Source organism: Crocuta crocuta, unplaced genomic scaffold (genome assembly GCF_008692635.1).
Source record: "Crocuta crocuta isolate KB4526 unplaced genomic scaffold, BGI_CrCroc_1.0 scaffold317, whole genome shotgun sequence".
NCBI classification, from domain to species: Eukaryota; Metazoa; Chordata; class Mammalia; order Carnivora; family Hyaenidae; genus Crocuta; species Crocuta crocuta.
In genome coordinates, this window is record NW_027530984.1 from 1,437,701 (window position 1) to 1,457,036 (window position 19,336).

The window sequence follows — 19,336 nt, forward strand, 5'->3', positions numbered from 1 at the left end:
AAATAAATAAGTGAATCATTTTCTATATATTATTTTGTAAATATAGTTTGTAAGTCTGAGAACTCTTAACTACAGATGTGTCAGTGGAATTTTTAATGAAGACATAACTGCAGAAATATGATAGCTACGAATGTCTTAGACTATCAAAATATAAACCCATCTCTAGAAAAGAACGAACACTACCTATTGACGCTCCACTTGATGCAAAGAAAACTAGACAGTTTTGTTATTTTTTGAGGAAATTGTTGTCCTATTAGTTTTAAAAAGAGTTTCTCGTAGTGAAAGCAATGGGAAAACTGATGCTGTCAGCTGCAGGTTCCTGCCCAACTTTTGAAGTGCAAGTTTAGTGTAACCAATAGTTTGAACTAATCAGTTGTTATCAACAGAAGTTGATTAAAGTAACCAATTGACATCCCATTTTCTGAGATTTAACACTGCAATAGAACAAGCTAAAGAAAACTCAGAGGAAACTATATACTTTAGGAATGACCCGGGAAGACCTAGTGAATATATATGATATATATACTATAATATGATATATAATATAATACAATATATTATATAATACAATTAATATACTATATAATATAAAATATAGTAAAGATCATTAAAGAAGTATTGTTNCATCATGGAAGTCTTGTTTTGTTGAAGAATGGGGAAATAAAGAGCCAAAAGTCTGAGGGAGTCAGTAAACGACCTACTCCCGTAAGAAATTCATTCTGCTTTGACCAGAACAGGAAATAGTAATAAGACTGTAGCAAGAGGGCATTGTGGGTCTTTCTTCACATGTTCCTCATTAACTAACAAAAAATATAAGGATTGGAAAAAATATATAGAAAATCCAGGTAATCTAATGATGTGCCATATAATTCAAATTAATATGTGAATTTAGCAGGGTCTGTATATAAAAATTTATTATGGCTAAAAGAAATGAACTATCAGACTGTGAAAAGAGATGGAGTGACCTTAAGTGCATACTACTAACTGAACAAAAAGTACTATATAACTATACTGTGAGAATCATACACACGATTCCAATTCTATGGCATTCTGGATGAAGTAAAACTATGGACAGGAAAAAGATCAGTGGTTGCCTGCAGTTAGTGGAGACGGAGAGTGAAATAAATGTTGCAAGGGGATTTTTAGGGCAACTATTTTTAGTGAAACTATTTTGTATGATACTATAATGATGGATACATGTCATCATACATTTGTCCAAACCTGTAGAGTGAAGCCAACAGTGAACCTTAATGTTAACTACTGACTTTGTGTCAAAGCAGTTTGTCTGTCATAACAAATGTGGCACTCTGGTGAGGGATTTTACAGTCAGGAAGTCTATGCATCTATGGGGCAAGGGATATATGAGAACAATGTACTTCCTGCTCCGTTTTTCTGTGTACTTAAAAATACTCTTTAAGGAGTGCCTGGGAGGCTCAGTCAGTAGAGCATCACATTCTTGATTTCGGCTCAGGTCATGGTCTCACACTTCATGAGATCAAGCATGATGACAGCATGGAACCTGCTTGGGATTTTCTCTCTCCCTCTCTCACTGCCACTCCCTTGCTTGCACATGTGCTCATGTGCTGTCTCATGCACACGTGCTTGCTCTCTCTCAAAATAAATAAACATTTAAAAAATACTCTTTACAAATAAAGGCTATTTTAAAGTTTCAACAGAAAAAGAAACTATGTTTCCCAAAGTATTCTTTATACTTTTTCTGGAAAATCACAGAAATGTATTGTCTGACAGTTCTGGAGGCTGGATTAAGGTGTTAGCAGGTTTCATTCCTTCTAAGGACTGTGACGAAGAATCAGTTTCATGCCACTCCCTTACTTTCTGGTGGTTTTCTGTCACTCTTGATGTTCCTTACCTTTTAAACACATCATCCTGATCTCTGCCTTTCTCTTGTGCTGTTTTCCTTGTGTGCATATCTTATTTCCAAATTTCCAATTTTTAGAAGGAAACCATCATGTTGGATTGGGGCCCACCCTAAAAACCTCTTCTTAATGCTTCAGTAAGGACTATGTCTCTAAGTAAGGTCATATTCTAAGGTACAGGAGATTAGGACTTCAACATATGAATTTTGAGAGGACACAATTCAACCCATAACAACAAGAAATTTACCATAATGACTTAAAAAAAAGGCAAATAAAACAGATGAAAAACAAAAGATTGGTAAAGATGCAGACTTTTATACATAGTTATTGGGCTTTAAATTATGAGAGTGGAATTTATTTAGCATTTCTATCAATATTCAAAGCAGCAGTATCCTTAATAACCTACAATGGAATCTAGCCAAATGTCCATCAACAGTAAAGAATGATCAATTGTGGTATAATCATACAATGGAATACTAAATAACAATGAAAATAAGACACTTCTATTTTCTATAGCAGAGATAAATCTCATATTTAGTGAAAGACATAGACACAAAAGTACATATTGCATGATTTTATTTATAAAAAGCTAAAATATCACAACTAAAATGCAAAACTAATCTGTAGTGAGAATAGTTAGAATATTGGTGACTATCAGTGTGAGGTCAGTGACAGACTATGACATGAGAAGACTCCTTGGGCTGAGTTGTCACTGTAATGCTTTAATATTAGGCATAAGAAAACCTAACTTGATTATAAGTGAATGTATTAGAACAAATTAGTAATGTTTTTGAAAAACTTAAACAGAATGTAAATACTCTCTCTGCCACCACCAAAGAAACAAAAACAAAAACAACTACTACCTTGATTTTTAAAGACTTTTATAATTTAAATGGGGGAAGATGAAGGAAGATAAACAGTTGAAGCTGAAGAATATATCCCAACGTATTCTATATATTTTTTCTGGCAAAGACATGCATTTCATTCAGAAAGAAAAAAATTAACAAGAAAACTTAAAATTTTATTGTAAAATTAAATTATGGGTTTTATTTCCATTTTTACAAGATTAGAAAAAAAGTTTTCATTTTTTCACATTCCTCTTTTCCAGCCTTAAAATTCTTCTTCTTTTCTGTAGAGCATTCTGGTGTTCTATTTTACTGGTTTTTATGTAGAATTCTGTCAACTCACAAAGACAAGAAATGGGGAAAAAATGATAAAATATACTATGACACTGTAGAGCAAAAATCTGAAAAAGGCACATGACATTTTTCTCTAAAGTTTTTAGTTTTAGAAAATAAAATTTTAAGTGTTCTATATCTCAATAAAATACTACTTTCAACCTAATAGGAAAAACAACATGTGACTTGACCAAGTGCTTGATTTTTGCATTAGCATGTGATTGAAAAATAATGAATTGACAAAATAGTGGGGTAAATTTCAGACTATGGAATCCCTGTTCTATCTTAGTGTTCTGTTCTTTGATTTATTGCTTTTATTGCTTCAGGTAGAAAAAAGACTCTTCAGGTCTATATTCAGTATTTAATTAGTGGTTAAAAAACAATGATGAAACCCATATTAGCTTATCATTTTTCTATCTTTACTAAAGAGCTCTATATCAAGACAGGAATAAGAAATACCACTGTCTGGCAATGAAACCATTGAGCTGGGTACAGATCCTTGGAGCTCTAGAATGAAACAGCAAACACTATGAGACATTGTATTCCATGTGCTGGAAGTGCTTTTCAGTGATAACAAACACTCCAAATGACAACTTTTTTTTCTAGGCTAAAAGTAAGACAGGTTAGCTCTGAGAATGGTAAATACATGCTACACTAGGAGGCCAAAGCATTAGGGAGTGGATAAAGAAACCAGCATAAATGCTGGCTCAGCCAGACACCTGTGGCTTATTTCACCTAGTATTTTTGTTTATGGTGCAAAATACTGCAGCCTAAAACGATGCACCTCTTTTCTTAGATGTGCTGGTGTGGAGCAACGATCGAGTTATTCGCTGGATACAAGCAATTGGACTTCGAGAATATGCAAATAATATTCTTGAGAGTGGTGTGCACGGCTCCCTGATAGCGTTGGATGAGAACTTTGACTACAGCAGCTTAGCTTTGTTACTACAGATTCCAACACAGAACACCCAGGCAAGCCCCTTTCTACTGTAGTTGCTCCGTGTCCTAGTTTATAGAACGATAAAGTACACTTGTGGGGAGAAAAAAAAAATTGGCTGTGTGTCCATGAACCCTAATGAGAGTTAGCTCAGCTCAACCTTTGAAATATGTCACTGGGGCTTTAATTGCAAGCCACTGGATTTCTAGCCAAAACAAAATCATGAAATTAGTCAGGAAAAGGGATTTAGATGTTATGTAGTCCAGCCTTCCACCTGAATGCCAGATTTCCCAAAACAATATCCCTGGCAGATGGCTTTCAGTCTCTATCTCTCTGAGAGGCATTCATTTCTATTTACATGTCTGAATTAGACAGACACTTAGCAATGAGTATGCCACTGATTCCCCAACCTGGATAATTATTCCAATCACCAGAGTTTCTTAAAATTTTAAAATAAAACCCACAAGCTATAGCACAGGCCTAAGAAATCAGATATCCAAAGATTGGGTATAGGAATCCAGCATATCTAAAGTTTCCCCAAATAAGAGCATTAGCCAAGTTTGAGAACTATCTGTATAGACTTGATAAAAATTTGGTAGTCTAATTTCATTTTTCATTTTGTTTTCATATACTGCAAAGTTCATATAAAATATTCAGTGGGATTAAAGTAACAAAGTGCCCCTTGACCTCAGACATGTATGTGGCACTATTTCTCCACTGTCCACAGACTAAAGAAAATTGCCTTACCTTGTATTTACATCTAAAACTTGCAATGGCTTTTAGACATGGAGAGCTGAAATCCTAAGACTCCTTAAATAAAACAGGATTTGTAATGTTTCCTCAGATGAATATAATCTCTATGACATTTAAAGTAAAGTGTGACTTCAGTGGTGGTAACTGTAATTTGATGTCAACAGGCAAGGCAGATTCTCGAAAGGGAATACAATAACCTCCTGGCTCTGGGAACTGAACGGCGACTGGATGAAGTAAGTCCTTACCCGTCATTCACAAGGGATATAAGAGTACAAGTAAAACAACTTTCAAGGAATAGTACTCAAAAATTAACTGGATGCTTGTTCTCTGGATAGAATCTAGAATTTTTCTAAGGATAGTGCCTAATTACTACATTTTATTAGTCATTTGGTTTTTGGAAGAACGTTTATGAATTCATAAATATTATCGTGTCAGCAGTTAGAAATACCTGGAAGTAATTCAAAACCAGATTCTTATGAGCTATGACTGCAAAATTATGTTGAGTAACATTTTTTAAAAAAGCAATGATAACACTAATCCTGATAAACTCAGCTTTTAAGTAATTGTGTGCTTCTGTCCTAAATATCAGTATATCTTCACAATAAATTTTAGGATATTACAATGAAGAGAAAACTTGCTTTCAGTAAATGGGAAGCTTTTCATTATCTTAGATAGCAACATCGAGTTTTCCTTAAAAACATATGAATAACATTTTAACAGTCATTGGATTTAAAAGTGGAAGTGAAAAGTGTAGTGGAAGAATCCCAAACATAATATATTCACATTTAAATCATTTGGAAAATAATAAACGAGAATAGACTCCTAAGACAAAGGAATGCAAGGGACATTAACAATCTCCGTGCATTGATAGATGCTGTGGATTTTAAGAGTCCATCTGAGTTTTTTACAGGGTTTTTCTGGAAGAAGTAGAAAGAAAACCTGAGTATGAAGTGGAAAATGCAGAGATGCATAATTCTGTGTTGCAAACTGCAGGTGTTTCTTGGCTAGAAAGAAAAGCTGATTAAAATAATTTTGTGAATGAACCCAGCAAATCCTAAAATGAGGCAATTATTCCACATTCAGATGGGCAGGGACGATGATCTTGGATTTATAAAACCCAATGCCTATAAATCGGCATTTATAGACCGATTAGCTCTACGGTTTTGACCTCAGCTAACTTCCTATAAATCCATACTTCTGATCAAGCAAGATAATGATTGATATTTTTAAAACAGTTAATAATTAACTGATTTTAATTTTTAAGTTGTTTGATAATCTTTTTAATCCTTATTCTTAATTGTTGAATCAAAAAGATAGTCTAAAAAAGCCCTACATGCTTTTGAATACAATTATTTTCCTTGCTTAAAAGTTGCAAAAGGAGGGGCGCCTGGGTGGCTTACTCAGTTAAGTGTCTGCCTGGCTCAGGTCATGATCTCTTGTTTGCGGGTTCAAGACCCACGTCAAGCTCTGTGCTGACAGCTCAGAGCCTGGAGCCTGCTTGGATTTCTATGTCTCCCTCTCTCTCTGCCCCTCCCCTTCTTGCTCTCTGTCTCTTTTTCTCTCAAAAATAAATAAACATTAAAAAATGTGTTTTTAAGTTACAAAAGGAATTTTAATAAAAATTCTTAAAGAGCCATCCTATTGCTACATTTTAAAATGTGGATTGACTCAAAGGAGCCAGGTAGAGACAGAAAGGTACAGGAGTTAGTGTTGCTTTCTGGAAGTAACAAACAAGCAGAAAGGTCTAACTGGAGTGTGACTATCTGCCTTTAAAATATGCTGCATCTTTTTCTTCTTCATTAAATAAAGAACATAGCACACGATTTTATTATTCAAACACTGTAGTCTCTTTTGTCCTACTTTTCTGTTTGTTTCTTTGTTTTTTGTTTTTATTTTTTTTGTTTCTGTTTCTTGAGTGTGAACAAAACTAGCTAAACAGCTTACCCAGAACGTGTGCTTGTTTCTGGGGCTGGTTACATTCAGCTCCCACTGCAAGACTTTGAGAAGTGCTTGTGTGCTTCTACACAGTTTCACTTCAGTTAAGTGGCTATCCTTTAACTTAATCTCATGGAAACTTTTTCCTCTGATGTCACTTGTGGGTCCCATTAACTTTCTGAGAAAAGAGCAAAAGGTATCATGACTTAAATCCTCAACTTGCTTATTTTTGAGTCCCTAATCCATACATTACAGGAGTTGTATATCCCTACAATGTACTGTAGTGTTTTGTAGAACTGGAGAGTATTTATGTTTATGCAACAACTCTTCCAAAATTCAAGAAATCCGAGGCCACAACTATGAACTTCTGCTGCTTTTCTTTATTTATAAATATTTGGGAGGCTTAGGACATTGCAGAACCTGGCAGTGGAGAAAAAATACATAGCAGACATCTCTTAAATTGTAAAATGGCTCCCTAATCTAAACAAAATTTAGATTTGGAAACTATGGATTCTAGTAGAACAATGGACGTATATCATTTCATAAATGATTTTATTTTTCCAAATTGACTCTGAATGTCAACTCAATTAGCAGGCCACGATGAAGAATACCTTATAGTTGTACTCATTTAGAACAATGATAGTTTGAGCTAAGTATCAATCTCTTATTCTGTATGCCAAAATGAAGTCACCTGAGCTAGTCGGGGCAACCACACACACTGAGATTAACTTCAGGGAAGAGACAGGCATTCCCTCGATGAGAAACTTAGTGACATAAGAAGATAAGATCTATGTAGAATGATTAATATTTTCCTTAGAATTTGACACAAAGAATAATTTGTGTTGAATAAAGAATGATACTTGTTAAACACTAGATTACATATCACTCCTTATGAATATAGAGAAAGTTCATTGTATCTAAGCAGATGCTTTGTGTATGCGCAGAGGGAAGAGATTATATCATCATGATATAACAGAATCAGCAGCCAGGAATACACTTGTAAAACAGCAACCAGAATTACATTATGCTTTTAGTAGCGTCTAAAGGGCACACGTATGTATTACAAGGATGGCTTCCGGGCTCCACAGGTTCTTCAATAAACCACAAGTTAATTCAGTATTAGCTGAAATCTAACAAATGACAAATTTAGTTTCTTACACAGACTATAGGTTACAGTACGTCATATGATCCAGGCTGTATTAAATATAGCTTTCCCATACATCTCTTGTTTACATAAAAAACTCATGAAATAGTTATTCAAGTTCATGGGTCAAATGCAGTTTGCCTAACACTTAGTGAATTAAATATATAATCTCATACTATAAAAATCAGTTGGCATAAAGTGTGACAAAGAAGAGCTAATATTCTTTTCAGAAAAAAAAAAACTTTGGGCTTTTACTTTAGGATTTCAAAACTATTTACTTTTACAGATAGCAAACCTTAGATTTGGAGTCACAGGAAAATTTTTATAAAAACATTTCTGTTGCAAATCTCCTGTGTTATTGTTTTGGCATCAATAGAGCTCTCCAAATAAAGCGTATTTTATAGGTATCCTTTACAGACTGACTGTAAAGGATAATTAGTGTTGCATGTTTCTAAGTGCACAGCTTTAAGGACCTGGACTAGTTTATTTGCTGTTACTACATCCAATTATAATTCTGTACTGGCAGAGTGATGATAAGAATTTCAGGCGTGGGTCAACATGGAGAAGACAGTTTCCTCCCCGTGAAGTACACGGAATCAGCATGATGCCTGGGTCCTCAGAAACGTTACCAGCTGGATTTAGGTTAACCACAACATCTGGGCAGTCGAGGAAAATGACAACGGATGGTACAGTAGTTTTGCATTTCTGCTTATAACGTCAAAAAAAACCTGTTTAGCAAATGCTAATATCATTCTCTGACCTTGCATAGCTTTCTGGAAATTCTTTTCTTAAGTTGGTTTGCTCTGCTTGAAGTTTACTTTGCTTTCATCAAAAACAGACCCTTGTAAACGGCTGATGCATGAACCCATGGCACCTCATTTACATTTTTAAACATAATTTATAAAATCCTGGAAAGGACAGTTTTGGCTAATGTCCACATCTAGGAAGAACAATACTCATCTGCATGATTTGTGTTTCTTTACTCTTCTGTTCTCAAAGCAAAGAATTTGTTTAGTTAGAAGTTGGATTTGGACTAAAGGTCCTTAGTAAATGGAAATTAACTCCACAGCCACCCTACATGTTTGCATATTGCAAGTTTTATATTTCATCTTAGAAACCCTGACTCATCAGATATTTTCACCTCTGACCAAGGCAGAAGGCCTTAAATAAACAAGCACAACTATGAGAAGAGAATTAAACAAACACAAAGCCAACAGTAATTTCCCAATTAGTATTATTTCCTTCTGTGGACATTAGACTTGTGTTATATACCTCACAAAGGAAAACAGCCATTCTGAAGGAGAGACCACTTTGAAATAGCAGTCACAAAGTTACTTGTATTTGGTAGACAATAAAAGAAAATAAAAATAGTCCCACTGTCTGTAGTAAGCCAATTGCCTAGAACCATTATTTCTTTTCAGAGTTATAGCTATCATGGCCCTTAAAAATCAGTTCCAATATAACCCGTGATCTGTGTTTTACATCTCTTCTAACTTGTTAATATCACAGAACATGTTAACAAAGTTCAGGAGGAATTTATTGCAATTACAATTAGTGAGGAAGCTCTTCAACACTTGGAGGGGGAAAAAAAAACACCATCCTGAATTCTCCGGGAGCAATCTTTGCTTCACAAACAGAAACACCGTGGGGAGCTGCTTTTGTTACAGGCTTCATCTAAGGAGGAATACACAGTAATTGGAAAGTACAGTCGAATCACACTGGAATAAATTTTCATTAGTAACTTGGTCTAGAGGGAAGGGAGAGGAGTGGCTGATGTCTGAGAGAAAGAAGGTCTACTAGTGTGTTCAGGATCCCTGTATGCAGGGGATAATCTTTCTCATCTGAGATTTTTGTACTCAATCATCCAAGTTCCTCTAAAGCCCTTTTCTCCATTTGCAGTTGCCTCATCAAGACTGCAGAGGTTAGACAACTCCACTGTTCGCACATACTCATGTTGACAAGCCACTCAAAGGAGGCAGCACTGACTTGCTGTGAGTAGCTTTCCTCGGCTGACAAAAAAACAAACCACCCAAAAATGGAACCGACATAGAGTAGAAAATACACATACTCTCTGGTATGGCCTGGCAGTACAGAAGGGAGATGACCCTTTTGGATTGCTGGAGGGTGGAAGAGGAGTCTTGATATCGTAGCTCTTAATCTCATCTTTCTGATCGCCATCTGTCTGCTCTGATTTAAGGTCCGTCTGCTGGAGGCCTGTCACTATCTTATTACACATCAGCAGGTCGCAGCCCCAGCCACCGCCATCTACTTGTTAGTAGCATCTTCTATTGACGCACATAGCATTTTATTGAAGTGAATTCGGCACCGACAGAGCAACACACTTTGACATGAATATGTTATATAGGGGAACTTAAAGCAAGCAGATAGTGATTCTAGTAGGTACACAGAGTCGAATAGCAGCAGAGGCAGGAAAATGATATAGAGGGACTTTATGATTAAAAACAAAAGTATAACTGGAAATTTTGAATTTCCATATATTGTTTTTCATCACTGTGATTTATATTTGTTGAAGACAAATGTGAGTTTTAAGTATGTGAGGGCTCACAGCATAGGAACAAAGTGAAATTATAAGAATAGCAAATAGGACTAAAACCTTGATATATAATTACACGATATTAGGCATTTGTATTTAGAGAAATACTAGCTGATGGGATCTACTTCCAAGTGAGACAAAAATGGAGTTTTACTGAAAAACAGTTGTGGAAAACCTGTGGTTTCCTAGGCTATAAATGTCAGTGCTCATGAAACATTTTTAACCTAAAACTGAATCTTACCAAAATATTTACCACTTATAATAAATTAATATTTGGGGAAAAGACTTTTTAGAGCAACATTTAGAACCCAGTGCGTGCACAGGGATGGGAAGAGGAAGCAGTTATAGGCAGAGAACAGCTCATCTTGTGCTGTTTATTCATTGCCTTGAACGAAAAGCTCCATGCGATTTATTGTCGGTCCTTGGGGCCCACTATGGGAGCTGCTGCGCTGCCTTTTTGGGTCACTATTGGAAGCCGCCAATAAAATATAAAGCTTTAAGAGATTTAATTTCAGAATGTAAAACCCTAACATTAAAATTTTAATTATGGTATACAATTTGGCATCTAATTAGGCATGATCTAAAGTATATAATGATTTGGCTAAATAAGAGGCTTTCCAAAATACTGTTTGTAATAGCTTCTACACATAACAGGATAATTTCCCCCCGAACTGAATACTTCACTAATTTACAAATGACTATTTAACATGTTGAATAGTGCTCGCTTCTTAGTTCTTCACTGGTGGGCAGAATTGCTCTTTAGCTATTTGCAGTTTGTATTTTGTGCATGGCATTCTAGTCCATATTTCCTAATTTTTACCATTAAATAGGGTAAAGGTATTTATTTACAATAACCTAATCAAGGGCAGCCAGTTTCTGTTGTGACGAAACATTAGCACTTTTGTTATTAAAACAACCCAGAACATATTATTTATCATTTCATTTGTGTCAGAAATAGAAATTGTGAGCTTTTTCTAAGTATATTATGACAGGAAAGAATCAGTGATGCCACATCGCTGATCCAGATCCTTTGAAATATAGCTGTTTATTATCATTATGTTTTTGTCACAATTAAACAAAGATGTCTTTTTAGGGGCGCCTGGGTGGCTCAGCTGGTTGAGTGTCCAACTCTTGATTTTGGCTCAGGTTGTGATTTCACGGCTTGTCAGTCAGACCTGCTTTGGGCTCAGAGCTGACAGCATGGAACCTGCCTGGGATTCTCTCCCTCTCAATCTCTCTCTCTCTCTCTCCACCTTCCTCCTTGCCCTTCCCCCCACTTTCTGAAAGAAAGAAAGAAAGAGAGAGAGAGAGAGAGAGGGAGGAAGGAAGGAAGGAAAGAAGGAAGGAAGACAGCTGGGGCACCTGGGTGGCTCAATCAGTTAAGCATCCAACTTCAGCTCAGGTCATGATCTCATGGTCCATGGGTTTGAGCCCCGCATGGGGCTCTGTGCTGACAGCTCAGAGCCTGGAGCCTGCTTCGGATTCTGTGATTCCGTCTCTCTGCCCCTCCCTCACTCAAGCTCTGTCTCACTCTCTCTCTCTCTCAAAAAATAAAAAATAAACATTAATTTTTTTTAAATAAAGAAAGGTGTCTTTTTAAGAGCTCTAAAAGATATGAACTAAAATAAGAATCCATTCCATGAAATAAGTCAATTCAACCAAATTTACTGACGAGGAAGCTGCAGATTTTTCGAAAGGACTGCTCACATTTTCTATGAATACCTTTGTTTATATTTACTGCCATGCTTTCCACAAACTCAAGCAAATCTTGTTATTTATTAAGTCGGCCTACACAAAGTTGGAGAAAGAGCAAATGTTAATGCTGTCCAGCTATCGGTCAGAACCTAGCTGGCGTTCCGTTTATAGACTCCTAGGCTGGAAGTAGGCAGGCTGCACGGAGGAGCAGCAACGGAGGCAGAGGGGGACTTTCCAGTCCGGGAACTGACAGCAGACTAACACTGTGCATTAACTATTTCAGATGTCGTCTTTTCAGCCTACTCTACCTAAAGTGCACTACCATCTATGAGGACGAACAGTAAAAACCTTTGTGAAGACTGAATTCTAAGGAAACACCACAAGTGATGGTTTATTAAGCTGCAAATGTGATTTTCGGGGAGTCAGATGTTAAGTTTGATTAGTTTACTACAATTGTAAGAAAATGCTTAAGTCATTTGAATAATAAGCATCATCCACATCATAAATTCTGTACAACAGATGCTTTTATGAAATGGAGCCACTTGTTTTTTCATGTTTTATTGTAATATACTAGGCCTTTATGTATTACTGTGTATTTCTTTTTAAATGTGTAAGTCTTATGTAAATGGATATAAATATGATTTTTAAAAAAATAAAATATATGGTTCATGGAGTCTCGAGTGCAAACATTTGACAATTCCAAGTACTGTTTGTATTTTACCATTCCACCATTTTTACAGTTTTTGAATTGTAACAGTCGAATCGATATGTTTCTCCTTCAAGTCTGTCAATACTTAAAGCTGAAAACCTGCCTCTGATCATGTAAAAAGGAATGATTTAACCTGGAACTGGAGCCAAAAATAGTCCTTTAAAGGCAATCAGGGATGTCCTATAACTTTAGAAATAGCACTGTGATGGCTCGATCTCCTTTTCAATACAAAACAAAGCTAAACTGTTTACAAGAGTCAAGAGCAAATATTTAAAAAATAATTTATAAGGAATAAACATTATCTTCTCTTGTTATCCACGGACCAAGAAAAAAGAGAAAAAAAAAAAAAACTTCTTTACTAAGAACCACATGTTCATCAGATATCTCGAACCGCCAGCCAGCGCTGCTCAGTGAATGTCAACCACTGCAGAGCCTGAGGCTCATTTCCATTGGAAAAAACCAAACCCAGAAACCTTTCCCTCTTGTCGATGTAACAGGGCATTAGCCAGACTCATGTCTAATGTCACAAGCTTCTAGCCAAGATGGCCTTGTTGAGACTTCCCTGAAGTCAGTCTTATCAGAGGAAATAAATGAAAGACAGAATGGTTAACATATATAGTGTATAAAAGTATAGAAGAGTAACCTCTTCCCTGTGGCTTTATTTGGTGGTGTTACTGTTGTTTATTCCTTGTTTATATGGGAGATTTCAAAGTAAAACCTATTTAATAATACCATTTATCTAACTGCTGATTTTCTGCTGCTTGATCTTATGAAGCGCAAGACCTGTCATTAGTAATTTCCTTTTTGTATTTAATTTGCTGTTTGCACGTACATTACATTTGTTTTGATGTCTATTTTTGTTTAACAGATTCGGTCAAAAGGTAATGGTAACAGAAACCCTCTCCACTGTCAATAAAAAATACTTCCAGTTCTCTGTTTAATTTTTGTTTTCTAGTCACATGTTTAACAATTTAAACTATAATGAAAATTGTTCTTCTAGTGACTCTCAGTCTACTTTCTATCTTCAAAAGTGAGTCGGCCACAAGAGGGAGCACTGAACTTGCTTATGAAGGTGATTTTTTAAATTTTCTAGAAATGTTGCCTGAGCAGAAACAATGGAAAAGAGCTTTTTCAATTCATTTGATCACTGGGATATTGAATTAGGAAATGAAATATAATACAGAAACTATGATATTACAGTAACAAACTAGATTTGTATCTACTCTCAATTCATGACTTAATCACATCATCAATTTCTCCCCTTTAGAGAATAACCAGTAAGAAATGTTAGTTGTTTATAATAGATTCTAATGTATAGAGATAAAAAGATCTAGTATTCCCTCAAAAAAAAAAAGCATAAAATACTTTTCAACTTATAGTATAATTTCTGCCTGATTCTAAAATCCACTTAATGGACTGAGCTCAGAATATCAATTATTTCCTTTTGACCATCTATCAAATTTATGAATTTTCACATTTGTAATGATGAGAGACTTCTCAAATACAATTTTATATAAACTCAAAAGTCCTCCTTAGATGTAAAACAGATCTAATTTTTATATATGTAATGTACTGTCCAGAGCATAATAACTGGAAAACACTTTTCCATAGATTTTAAAAGAAAATCTTTATATTTAAATTTTTCCAATATCTTGCAGTAAAAAGTTCTATGAAAATATCAAAAGAAGGTCATGTGGACTTATTTCAGCAAATTTAAATATGATTGTATTTTTAGTAACATTATATTGTTATTTTAAAGATACATTTAATCCAGAATATTTTAGTTACTATCTAGTGAAAGTGCTTTATGGTAAGAATGAAAGAGAAAATTCCTTTTTTTCTACCAAATTTTAGGCAGTCCAACAATTCAAGTGTATCTTTTTTGCCCCATTTTTAGACACGTAAAAGTAACAGTACTTCCTCGGACTCTTCGGAGGAGATAAATTTCCTCAGCCAGATGCAAGAACAGTACTTGCTCCCCAGTCTCATGCCCCGAGTTATTGGAAAATAACTCGAGCCTGCTAGCTAACATGTCCCTTCAGGATTGATTGCCAGGAAAAATGTGCGAGACATCCACTGATGTGCTCTTCCCACAGTTCTCGGACCGGCCTTTGTTTATACCTCACAAATGAACAATGATACACATTCAGCGAAAGAATTTGCCATTTCAAATTAACTGATTCTTACCTGAAAAAGCAGTTGTTAATATTCTTAACAAGAATATATTGTTAAGATTACAGTTGTGATAATGGGTCAAATGTACCCAAGAGAAGGGACACTTTAAGGAACTCAGCAGCTTCAAATTATAAATTGAAAGTCTATCTAGTTGGTTTACTGCAGGCTACTAAAATAATTAAAGAGAACAATTAGCTGAAGAAATTTTCAGGTGTAACAATCAAGAAGCCAATTTAAGCAAATAGGACTCTGCTTTGAGAAGCCATTTATTTACAGCTTATGGTCCAAAAAAAAAAAAAGTAATAATAAACCTAGCATTTTCACAATGTCTTTATATATAGGTTGTAAGCAATCTTTATGAAATAAACAAGTAAATAAGCTCTTATCTGTTATCTCTCACACATATTTCATATATCCAGACTATTATGTTAGAATAGCTGCTCTTAAAAATAATTTTCCTGATGGACTGAAATACTTCGAGCACCATCAAAGACTCAATGGGCATGGTATATTTATTTTTTAGTTTAAATGTATTCTTTAATAACTGATATCTTGTAGAATCCTAAGTAAATCATATATTCAATTATCTATATCTGCCCTGGCTAATTGGTACATTATCATAAACTTATTAACAAAGATTCATTTTCAGTAATTTTTCTTAAATGCTCAATAGTTTTATATAATTTTAAATGGAAAGATGTGCTTGGATGTCACAATATTTTTTAGTGAGTTATTTAAAACTTGGAGATTTCACATAAAAATCTGGATTAGGGATTTCTAAAAAAACTCCTGATCGTTAAGCATAACGTAAAAATTTTACATTTCTTCCTTAAGAGCTTTCCTCCTCAGTTTACTGCATTTCTGTGTCATTTCCTTGTTTTTATAGGAAGCTGGAATCATTAACCGTACAGTCGACTGTTACCTGAGACAGGAGGAACCCCAAAGTGCTCTCATCTCCATGACAAACAGATTGGGCTAAATGACCTTTTGAATCTGTCAGGCATGTGATTTCCCTTGACTAAGTCAAAATGACCTGAAGGCAGAGCTATACCCTGGTATCTAAGCTTCCCTCAGGAAATGTATGAGTAGACAGATCCTCCTATCCAGAAAATCATCTGTCTAGGTGATTACCTAAAACCTTCCGTTTTATCTATTTTCTTTATAATAACTATGCATAAGGACATTTCAAGAACGTTAGAAAATATTCAGAATTTCTATAAGAAAAGTTGTTATTTTCTGACTTCAACTTGAGTTTTAGGTTTTGGTTCAAAGCTACAGATTCCTCATTTCAGAAAGTAGTTCCATGTTAATGTGTCACTTTCAATTAAAATATTTGGGGGTCAGCTTTTTAAAATCATACATTAGCTATATTCTTCCTAAAGTGGTAGACCATGAACCATGTTCCAGGCAACTGAAAAAGATGCTAATTGGGTCTAATTGAACAGAAGGCACAGGTCTTTCTCTAGTCTTCAATAATTTTTTTTTTTAGACCAAGCTTTACAATTCACATTTTGGTTTGCAAGTAATTCCTATTCAAATATTTATTTGTGGGAAAGGATTCAAAAAATTTGACTCCCAATTAGAAAATTGACTCAAATTGACTCAAAATAGGAAAAAAGAAAGTCACGATGCCTGCTTCAGCACTTCTTCTATGTGCCCAAAAATGCTGGGGTCCTCAATTGTAGGCGTTATCTGAAAAGAAAAAATGAGAGTCTGATGAATGTTCTTCCTCGAACCCCTTCCATCTGTCCATAATTAAACAATTACATGCAATGTTGTATTCCCCATTATCTTATAATATGCATATAGAAATGTTCAAAACAAGGGAACTCTGATTTTAATATTTTAAAACATTATTTGTAGTCTTCCAGAGTAATAAACCGATCAGCTAGCAAAACTATTCGTTCTAAATAATAGGGTTTCGGGGTGTTGGTGGGGGTTCAGAGCCAATGGCCAAAAAAGAATTCTTGAAGTCTTTAGTGCCAAAAAGGTGATTTTATGAAAGCACGGGGACAGGACCTGTGGGCAGAAAGAGCTGCACTGGGGTTATGAAGTGTGACTGCTTACATACCTTGGAGTTGTGGGAGGTAAAGTTAAGAGAAGTTTTTTTTTTAATTTTTTTAATGTTTTATATATTTCTGAGAGAGACAGTGTGAGCTAGGGAGGGCAGAGAGAGAGGTAGACACAGAATCTGAAGCAGGCTCCAGGCTCTGAACTGCCAGCACAGAGCCTGATGTGGGGCTCGAACCCACGAACCATGAGGATCATGAACTGAGCGAAGTCAGACGCTTAACCGACAGAGCCACCCAGGCGCCCCAAGAGGAAGTTTCTTAAAGGGATTTCTATATGCTAAAGAGGATTTACAGATGACTTGAGGCCTACCTATTGTCAAGCTCAGGTTGCTTTTCTCTCTAGCAAAGCATTATCCTTAAGATAGCAGGGAGTTCCTGGAGACTTGGTTATTGGTAAAATGGCCTTTTTCTTGTAATATTACTAAAATGAATTGATGGAGACTCTATCAGTTTAGCCATTTGTTTTATGTCCTTTCCTTTGTTCTTGGGCTGCCTGGAGTACCTGAGGAATGTCACACACATCCCACTTGAGGGCTGGGGGGGCATTGCAGCCTGTCAGCTTGCCTTAGGCTCCCTCATTACTAAATGGTCTTTTCTCTAGAATCCCTCTACTGAGCCCTTCTATGTGCCTCCTGCGAATTTTTTTTCTTTTTTTTACATTTCCTCAAACTACTATTGCATCACCTCCTTGTAGATATCGGTGATTAGATACATATATTTGAATTAGTCTAACATTTTCCAAAAGAATTTTCACTCAAAACAGGAGAAATAATTAGAATATATATAAATTAGAACTATATAACCAGCATATGTCTGCATATATACAGCATGTATATAACCAGCATGCATAACGGGCCTCAACTGTTTGCTTTCTCATTCAATAATAGCCATTAATGAACCACAGTGAAGGAAGATGTGTCTTTAATTCAGTAAGACTGCATTTCCACAAGTTGTGTACATTTAACTGACATACTAAAAGTATTTTCACACACTGGTTCCTATAATCTCAAAGGATATGGTTTTAATTAATATGTGTTTCCACAACCCTCATTCCTAGAGACTGGCTATGCAGGTTCTCCCTTAACATTAAAACACACACACACACACACACACACGCACGCGCGCGCGCGCGCGCGCCAAAAGGTGGGTAAAAGTATTTCAGACCCTGGCATTAAACATCTTGGATAATTTACCTTATACGGCTTGCCATTGACCAGGGCAGACAGAGCCGACCGGGGAATTTTGCCAGATCTTGTTTTGGGTAACTGTTTGACAAACAGTGCATTTCGAAAAGCAGCCACGGGGCCAATGCTCTGTCTAACATGGTTCACAATTTCTTCCAAAACTTGTTTCTCTGTTGTATTAATATCTAAGGAGAAAGTTCAGATGGATAAACACTGAATTAACCAGTTAATCATTCAGGACCCAAACACTGGGGGAGCACAAAGATCTCTCACCTTTTCTCAACACGCAGAGTGCTAAGGGGACGTGACCTTTCAAAGGATCTTCCTTACCAACAACAGCGCAGTCGGCCACCGCGCCGTGAGAGAGCACCGACTGTAATAAGGAAAGCACTCATTTAGAAGACCTATGTGTATGAATATATATATATATATATGAACACATAGAGAAATAGATATAGATACATGTATTTCAACTGGGAAAAAAAGTACATGTTAGAGAACCCAACCCCTATAGCTGCCTGCGTGAAAATTACTAATTCACAATTCACATCATTGTAACCAGGGTGAACGAATTATTAGGAGCCCCATGGTAGTCACTCACAAAAGGCTAATGGTGATTAAGACAAATTGCTGAGCTTACCTGGAAGGTAGGGGAATTGTTTCTTACCTCACTTGTTTATTTAATGAAGTCAGGGCAGATATGCAGTGGCCACCGCATGAGAACAAACTGCGCGTGCATCCAAAAACAAAGGGCCTCATGGTGATTTAGCATTAGTGCTGGCTACCATCAGCACACTTTCCAGAGAAATCCAAGGCAGTTCCAAGACTAAACGGGGATTTTATATCTGTATCTGTTACTGAGCAGTGAACAGAGCATCTTTTTTCTTGAATGGCCACCCATCCAGAGAGGATTTTCAGACTTGAAAGAAAAGGCTGGGAATGGCATGAAGCCCTGACTTCAGATAATCACCCCTGTCGGGGAGCCATTTTCATACTGCTTACCCTAAGCTCTAAATATCTTAAAGAACAAAGCAGCCATCAATCTAGAATCACAAGAACCCACAGAGTAACCACATGAAATACAGAAGCTGAGGGTTATAAAAAAAAAAACAACATTTCTGCT

At 35.9% G+C, this 19,336-nt stretch overlaps 2 protein-coding genes across 7 annotated transcripts in view; one reads left to right on the forward strand and one right to left on the reverse strand.

Moving 5' to 3' along the window:
• Window positions 1-13,723, forward strand: part of PPFIA2 (PPFI scaffold protein A2) — a 471,655-nt gene extending 457,932 nt beyond the window's left edge. For 4 of the 5 annotated variants that reach the window (XM_077770196.1, XM_077770197.1, XM_077770198.1 and 1 more), the window contains 5 exons: window positions 3,852-4,027; window positions 4,910-4,978; window positions 8,351-8,510; window positions 9,724-9,815; window positions 12,357-13,723. In XM_077770196.1, coding sequence (XP_077626322.1) covers window positions 3,852-4,027; window positions 4,910-4,978; window positions 8,351-8,510; window positions 9,724-9,782 — 464 coding nt within the window. In that variant the 3' untranslated portion in view covers window positions 9,783-9,815; window positions 12,357-13,723. Of the gene's footprint in view, window positions 1-3,851; window positions 4,028-4,909; window positions 4,979-8,350; window positions 8,511-9,723; window positions 9,816-12,356 lie in introns of those variants that run through there. The other variant, XR_013336610.1, reaches the window with a different exon arrangement.
• A 1,482-nt stretch (window positions 13,724-15,205) lies between these two features.
• The window catches only part of ACSS3 (acyl-CoA synthetase short chain family member 3), a 157,593-nt gene continuing 153,462 nt past the window's right edge, over window positions 15,206-19,336 (reverse strand). The window contains exons 14-16 of one of the 2 annotated variants that reach the window (XM_077770201.1): window positions 18,487-18,586; window positions 18,223-18,398; window positions 15,206-16,649 (exon numbers count right to left, since the gene is read on the reverse strand). In XM_077770201.1, coding sequence (XP_077626327.1) covers window positions 16,581-16,649; window positions 18,223-18,398; window positions 18,487-18,586 — 345 coding nt within the window. In that variant the 3' untranslated portion in view covers window positions 15,206-16,580. The remainder of the gene's footprint in view (window positions 16,650-18,222; window positions 18,399-18,486; window positions 18,587-19,336) is intronic. The other variant, XM_077770202.1, reaches the window with a different exon arrangement.